General features: G+C 31.1%; 2 protein-coding genes across 2 annotated transcripts in view; one reads left to right on the top strand and one right to left on the bottom strand.

The window, feature by feature from the left end:
- The window catches only part of LOC108574441, a 132,387-nt gene extending 128,358 nt beyond the window's left edge, over window positions 1-4,029 (top strand). The window contains exon 6 of the mRNA XM_017937033.1: window positions 3,827-4,029. Within this exon, the coding sequence (XP_017792522.1) occupies window positions 3,827-3,898 (72 nt within the window). The 3' untranslated portion in view covers window positions 3,899-4,029. The remainder of the gene's footprint in view (window positions 1-3,826) is intronic.
- A 3,432-nt stretch (window positions 4,030-7,461) lies between these two features.
- LOC108574440 (geranylgeranyl pyrophosphate synthase) overlaps window positions 7,462-8,420 on the bottom strand; it is a 1,555-nt gene continuing 596 nt past the window's right edge. The window contains 5 exon segments of the mRNA XM_017937032.1: window positions 7,462-7,694; window positions 7,776-7,878; window positions 7,939-8,078; window positions 8,150-8,270; window positions 8,342-8,415. Of these exon segments, the coding sequence (XP_017792521.1) occupies window positions 7,462-7,694; window positions 7,776-7,878; window positions 7,939-8,078; window positions 8,150-8,270; window positions 8,342-8,415 (671 nt within the window).

The raw sequence follows: 8,420 nt of genomic DNA, 5'->3' as shown, positions 1-8,420 counted from the left end.
AGTGTATTTTATTTTCGATAAATTTTCTTTAACCAAATTTCATTTTGAAGAAATTTCTATATTTTCTACAAATAAAACAATTGAGTGTTTCAATATTACCATTCCATAAACTTCATTTTCTTCGAAATTCATTTTAGAAAATAAGATTTTTATAGGTTAGAAAGGAAAGAAACTACAAAGAATCGAGTTTAAAGGAAAATGAAATGTGAACAATTGAAGTGTCGGAAAAAATATATAGTTATATGATAAGTAACAATATTATTGTGTAAAATGTGCAACATGATGTTCATTTATTATTGAAAAATACACCAAGGTAAATTTATATTTTAATTTTCTCGACTATTACAGGGTTAACATAAAAACAAAGAAACTATAAAAAGTGATATTGTTTTTTCTCATATTAAGAGTCGCCTGAAAATGGTACAAAAATTTTCATTTCTGTGATTTCTTTTCTTCTACTTTTGCTTCCTTATTTGCCCTCGTTATTCAATATCGATCTACCAGCATGTTGACATTGTGTCTTGCCTGGGATCTCCTTTCCATTTCTTTGATGCCGTTTCTTTGCACGATCAGTAGCTGGGTTAAATCAGATTCCAAAGAACAGATTGCAATTGAGAAATCCATTCATTCGCAAATAATCGACAATTTTAAAACTATTCTAAAAATAAAATGATTTAACTTGAAATTTCATTTCTGTTTCTTACTAGTCGTTTTATCAAAATTACACATTTCTCTTTCGCAACAATGTTTTTGAAATGTTCAATATTTCACTGCATATTGAATTTATCTTTTAATATACACTTAAACATTTGTTTGTATTTGCAAATGCGTGTCAAATTGTGTAAAAAAAAATATATATAATAAAATATCGCACAGTATAATCATCACTGTAAATTGTTCTGTGATTGCACAAATTGAAAATGCTGTCCCTGTTGCAAAAAATGTAAATGAAAATTTGCTAAAAATTCCAAGCGAAATAATTCCATTTCGATTTATTGTAGAAATTACATTCGTGCATACATTTTTTTCTTTTTTTAGTTGCATAGGTGAAGCGAAAAAGGTTTCAAATGTAACGAAATTGTAATCTCAAACAATTAGTAAAACATAAAAAATAAAGAGTTGCAATTTTTTTGTTTGTTTGAAGAGAAAAGTACAACAAAAAGAGAATTTAATTTATAACCTTTAAATTTGAAATATAGTAAACTTCAAAAATATTCGGAGAAACTGAATAAATTTATGAATCTTTAAAAATTGGGAAACAGCAAACTAAAAAAGTATTAAGCACTACTATAAATACTTGGTTTACGATATGAACAGTCACGTTCCCAACTTTTAATATTAATATTTTTCATATACAGTAAAAGTTCTATAAGAGTTCCAAAGTCGGGACCGCTGTGTAACAGCTACGAAAAAGGTGCTAGGTTTCTCAAACTCTTTGTATTTTACCGACACCGACGGACGCAGAAAGAGACAGCAGCAAAGAAGAGAGAGATATTGAAAGTCCAGCCAGTCCTAAAATATCAAACACCTACATATCGGTGAGACAACACTAATACAAAAGAAAAACTTTTCTATTTTTTGTGTTTTGTTGATAAAAATTTTACTAACATATCCATTTTTTTTTTCTGATTAAAATGAGACTAAACACGGTATAATTCGGTGTACATTTAGTTACTTAATAAGAAATTCACAAAGGAAGATTCACAAGCCCAATCGACACAACCAAGTTTTGCAACAATATCGTGTTTGGTATCATTTTAATCAGGAAAATCTCACCAATATTTTGATGAAATTTTTATTAACGAAAAATTGAAAATAACAAACTTTTGTAGTTTTGTTAGTATTTTGTCTCACGGACATGCCGACGCCGAATGCGATAAAGAGATGCCGTGGCCGTGTCACATTAGTCGCTTGCCTGGTTCAAGGGTGGTTCCCCCTTGTGGTGGGGATAGACCATGAACAGTCATGGCGTAGATCCGAAAGAACTCTTATAGAACTTTTACTGTATCTCCACTTTACGCTCCCTCTAGCTTTATCGCTCTTAAAACCAGTATTTCAGAATTTAAATGAAATGTTAAAAACTTTTAAATTTTCTTCGCCTTGTTATAAACAGCAGAAAAAGTATCGAGGAAAATGTGATTCATTGTTATTCTTCAGAGAATCGGAATAAAAGAAACAATACTTAGTTAATACACAAGCTAGTTAAAATTTGGAAAATTAATTAGCCAATTTCATAATTCAAAGAAAATCAAACATTCCCAAAACCGCATAAGTCATTATATTTTTTAGGTCATCCCATGAGTAAGATTCTTTTATCAAGTATGCTAGTAATAAGTAATAAGTATACTTTATTAGTTATTATTGTATTATATATTTTCCTTCGTCTTTTAAAAGTGTTTTCATTTTTACCAAATTTACATACTGAGAAATTTCACGACTTCCGTCAGCTTTGCAAATTATTTTCATTCTTTTTTGTAGCACCTCCAACATTAACCAGTAATATCTGTGATAATATAATCACTGTGGTTACATTGCTTTTCTTTTTCTGCAACTCTATCATGTTTTTATTGTTTCTCCTTGCTTTTATTTTGACAAAATATTCCACTTGAACTCGTCCAGATTTTATGGCCATAAAAATTGACCTCTATTTCCTTGTATATGTACTTCCATGGAATAAAGAACAACATAAGGATGAGTCAGCTAACTTTAGAATCTTCAATGTATTTCTGTATACTTTAAAGGAAACGTTTATAAGAGTCAAGTTATTAAATTCAAGTAAGAAAAATAGTATTTTAATAAAAGTTTAATCTCCAAAGTTATAATTTTAAGAATTTCAAAACTTCAGCATTGTTTTTCTTTTTCTTAATGAATTTGTACCTTTTTATTGCTATGGTGTTCCAGTTAGCAAAAGAAATAAATTATTTTAAGATACTATTATTAGGAAACAAGGGTTAAAAACATACCGTTTCAGTAACCTTCATTTTTGTAATCATTCTTTTTGCCAATGCATCATTTTACGGATATTGTTCCGAATGACCCCAGTAGCCGATCGAGATGAAACTTGGTGGATGTTATGAGGGGTGTGAAAGGATCCCAAACATAAAATCTTAGATTCGAGAATTCACCCGTACGGAAGATACAGATTCTAACCTAACTTAACCTAAAAAATCTGCGAGTTACGTATATATCAAGAGATGAAACTTGGTGGATGTTATGAGGGGTGTGAAAGGATCCCAAATATAAAATCTTAACTTCGGAAATTCACCCAAACCGAACCGAACAAAATTCACCAACATGGTTTAGGTTAGTGTATTTTCCAAACAGGTGAATTCCCGAAACAAAGATTTTACATTTAGAATCCTTTCACACTCCTCATGACATCCACCATGTTTTACTCTCTTGATACATATATCACTCGCAGATTTTTTAGGTTAGGTTAGGTTAGAACGTGTATCTTCCAAACGGGTGGATTCCCGAAGCTAAGATTTTACACTCAGAATCCTTCCACACTCCTCACAACACCCACCAAGTTTTATCTCGATTGACCACTGGCGCCGTACGGAACAACAGTCCATTTTATTTCTCAAACATCGCCCAACATAACCTGACTCATCTTTGTACACAAGCAGTTTCTCTTCCCCGCATTATCTCCTCCTTCCACCTTACTCACAGCGGGGGAAAAAACCTTCGGTTATATGTGGGATGGCCTAACGTCTCTCCTAACGCCTCATTTGTCCTACGAGAGTTGTCCAAGTGAATAGCTAGCGATTCGTTTCCCCGGTAACAAAGAAAAGAACCTTTTCTAAGAGCGAGTGCATGGCGCAAGGTGACGGAAGTGCTGGACGACGGCGTGTCGGGGCCAACGGGACGAGTGGGCGATAGCGACGGGGAAATATGACACGAACGTCAGCCCTCGTGGGCAAGCGAGTCGGACGAGGACAGTGAACCGGAACAAAGGACATGTCAGATAGCGACGTTATCTTAGTCGTTGATGGCGGACATAGGGAACATCAGCTTTGGTGTTTCGCGAGCGGTGCCAAAATTTCGGCCTCTTGCACGTCGTACTGCAAGGGGAGGTCGTCGTAGCGTCTTTGCGGAAACGTAATATTGGAAGGAGAGGAAAGAGAGAGGTCTGCGTGTTTGAGAAGCTTACAGAAAGTTTTATGAAAAAAGAAAGAAAAGAAAAAAAAACACTGGAACTTTTCGTAGGGGAAAAGTTCGCGAGCCAGTTGGAACCGAAACGGTCGCCGCGAGCGGCTCGCTGGAAAATTGGGTCGGAGGTCCGAAAGGTAGACTCGAAATGCGTGAAATTAAAGTTCCGCAGAGTTTACGGTTTTCTTTCAATGTAGCTGGAGTTTTGTACGAGTCGATATGCTGTTTAAAGTGCTGCGTAGATTTAGAGAAAGGAGAAATGTTTCTGTGAATCGGCCTTAAATCGTTTAGAGTTCCTTTTGATATGTATAAGCGCAACGTTGAGCGCCTGTTTAGATGTTGATTGAAAGAAAACCGTTTTAGCAGTACGTGCTTCGTAATCCGAGGTTTCCAATAATCTTTCATTTGCATTCTTTTGAGCAGATCGTTTTTAACGGCTGATCGCATTTTATGACTGTGAAGAGAAATTTAAGAATGGTATACGGTAGAATTTGATATAACCGCGGTCTGAAAGAAAGTTATGGATTGTAAAATCGATCGTAAATTTGAGAAGTTCGTAATTAATTAAGAAAATATCGATGATATTTTATGGAGTTTTTAAAAAGAATTATTACTTATTCTATTTTATTTCATCGATGATCTTATATCTTTTTTTACCGAATTAGTTAATGTAGTTTTCATAATTTCGATATTTTATAAATATTTTCTTTCTCATTTTGTGAATATTTTCTATTCTTTTTTTATTTCGAATTACGTGAAAATGAAATTATTCACGTGCGAACTTTTCTGCAAACGAGAAAGAGTGATTTTTACTTGAAATGAAAATTCATTTCAATTTTCGTACGAATCATACTACAGCGAGCGTTTATTTTTTAAATTAAAGCTTCTAATACTCCAGTGCATTTCTATTTATTTAAAAAAATATATGAACGTAAAATGTTCGGTTCAGGTATAAATTTTTTTATTCCTGTATTTTACTATTTTGCTAGTAAATACAGCATGACTGAGAAATTTTGTGGGTTTACATGTTATTCTTTAAAGTATAATGTTGAGAAAGATAGTCAGAAATTTATGATCAATAATTTAAGTGACCGATAGAGTATGTGATATACAAAAGCGATACGTTTAGTTTTACGTATGTAGCGTTAATTTATGAAAACGTAATTATAGAATTAATAGTAGCTGATAGAGTCTAGAATAGATGTATCGAAATAACTTTGCGATTTTTGAAAGAAAATGCGTAATTGTTTCTTATACCTTAGTACAAGTTGTTGCTACGATTGTTGATAATTGTATGAACACTATTTATTTATATCTTTGCTTGTTCAGGTGGAAAGAAAGAAAATGAAAGTAACACGTAATTAACATGAAGAAATTTAAAAAAAAAGAAAAGGAAAGAACTTCGCTTGCCTTTATTACGAACTATGCTCGGTACAGCCCATAATTATTCAAATGACTCTGGCGTCGCGAAAAATAAAAATTAGGATTTTGATACGAAATACAAATGATTTCTAATTTGTAGCATTACAAAATTTATATAACGTACTTGTTAGTAATAATTTAAATTAAAGAAGAAAAATAGTAGGAATATATAAATTTTTATAAAAAGAAATATCAGAATATAAAAAAAGTACCATTGATTAATTGGAATATTCATAAAGCTCTACACACCTTCAAGGAAACATGGTTAGATATCTAGAGAATTCTAGCGATTCATACTACGCCACTAGTTCTCGTCTGATCATCGAGATTAAACTGTATTGGATGTTTCAAGTACATACTTACTTACATAAAGGAGTAGTCACTTAAGAACATTTCAAATCAAAAGTTCCAACTCTGTTTAAAACTGTAGATTCCAAAACAATAATATCATAACATATAATATCAATTAACATAATAAGAACAAAAATTATGGTTTTATTAAATTTTTAACAAACAATAGATGTAATGCAAAAACTATAATAATCAATAATAGTTAGTGTATATATCCCAATGAACAAGCTCTAGTTACTTTTGTTTCATTTTATATTTTTGTAACATGAGAGTACTGGACAGTATTAATAACTATACCATTAAATAAATTTAGATTTTATTATCATTTGAATAATTATGAGTGGTTCGTAGGGATGTGTATAACGAAACAGGTAGAGGTAGCTGAGATAAAACAGATGAATTATAAATGCGTTGCTTAGACTTAATGGATGTATATTTATTCATTACAAATGGTTTTATATGTAATAATACGCGTTGTATCACATTACCAGTTCGTACAGTGTATGGATGCATGATGTACAAATCAATAGTAAAATTTCAATATAAACGATGGATATTTAAGTATAATATACAATGTACTAATTAAATTACTGTACATGTGTGGCAGTTGATAATAAAAGTTCGCAAAAATGTATTTACTAAGCAGTCGTTTTGTACGACTGATTTAGTAGAATAGAATGTTCGTTTTGTTACAAACGAAATTATAGTTTGCTTTTATTGTCTTATCCTAGATCTGTCGAAAATACAATATATAGTAATGAAGGCCGTCTAGTCCAAGTTATATATTTGTAATTATACAAAAGGTAAATTAATTGCTTTCTGATACAATTGTGCAATGTAAACATATTTTTAAGTTCCTTGAGGTATCTGTAATTCTCGAAATAATGTTTCATCAATGTTATTCCATTAAGTTCAGTATGATTGTTTGTCGTAAAATGTATATTAAAAAAGCAACTAACGATATTATCAAACTATTAAGTTTCGCATCTAACAAAATTAAGAGCCTACATTTGTACTATTATCCTGAAAACGTATAAAATTGATAAAACGAAATTAATTTGAAGAATGGAAATCTGCTTGCATAATTTAGAATATTTACATATTGAAAAACATGCTAATAAATTTATGCTAACAGTAAGTCCTTTATATTACGCGAAAGTATTTCCTTTATTGTATTTTGCATTCAAAATTTAATGAAATTGTTAAGTTACTGCTTTAATGCAACATACTCTACATATGGTAACTAGCATTTGAACTTTAACTACTATGACCAGCTAAAATCACGTGAAAACTATTTACGTACATAGAAAACAATGTTGACTTTTTATGTGAGTTTTAAAGTAATTTTCATTATCTATAACTTGTACTACCTGTTAAATAAAAAGAATCAGAAGCACCATGATGGTCTTGTTCCTTCACAGACATTGTGTAATAGAAAATAAATGTTTAATTTTTGAGTACATATAATGGCAAAAATATAAAGTATATGTAAGTTAAATATGTACATATATAAAGCTCCAAGAAATAGAACAGAATTTAAACAACAGCTTTCCTACTCTGGGGCTGAACATCCTGATGCTTCCAGCTCATTAATTCATCTAAAACTTCAACTAACAAAGGATTTCCACCTAAACGTTGAACCTCATCCCTTGCTTTCTTATCTAATTCTTCGAGCACAGCTCTTGTATAAGCAAAGGATCCAAATTTTTCTAATAAATTCACACAATATCGTTTCACTTCAATATCCTTAGTGCGTTGCCTAAGAATATCTTTATTAACATTAATTAAGGAAAAATTATAATAAAATAACATCTAGCAAATGTAGTTAACTATTTTTCAATAAAGGATACTTATTAGTTGTCTATCTTCTGGGTGACTTTGTATAGCATGTATAATAGGAAAACTGAACTTTCCTTCAGAAAGATCTTCACAGTAACTTTTATTTTCAGCATACTATAAAAGTTATTATTACATACTATAACATCAATGTATTTATTAAATCTAAGAACTTACCTCTTGAAGATATAAGTTACAATAATCATCACGAATTTGAAAGTAAAGCCCTAAGATCCCACCTAAGGGTGTATAGTCTTCTTTACAATCAGAAAAGAGTTGCATTAATCTTACAGCTAGATTGAAAAGTCCACCTGTTTCTATAGGAAAGAATTCAAATATGTATCAGTGACATATTAAAGTAGTTTGAGATTAATTACATAAGACTTACTTCGTATTGTCATTTGTTTATATGCAGTTTCAGATGGACAGATATAATTATCTCTCCAATAAATTTCCATACCCTGACCTCTATGAAGTTCTAACAACTGTTCTACATATACTTGTGTTCCCTAACATTAATTTTAATAATATAGTTAAAATTCACAAAAAAATATAAATCTTTATAAAATACTATCTTCACCTCTGAATGGTTTAAAGCAAGTACTCTTTCCAGAGCAATAAATATAACATAATTTGCAGCAGTTATTGTGCTTGCTATG

This window comes from Habropoda laboriosa, unplaced genomic scaffold, assembly GCF_001263275.1.
Source record: "Habropoda laboriosa isolate 0110345459 unplaced genomic scaffold, ASM126327v1 scaffold172, whole genome shotgun sequence".
In the NCBI taxonomy this organism is placed as follows: domain Eukaryota; kingdom Metazoa; phylum Arthropoda; class Insecta; order Hymenoptera; family Apidae; genus Habropoda; species Habropoda laboriosa.
Note: the sequence above shows the minus strand (reverse complement) of the source record. Positions and strands in the feature narration are given on the sequence as shown.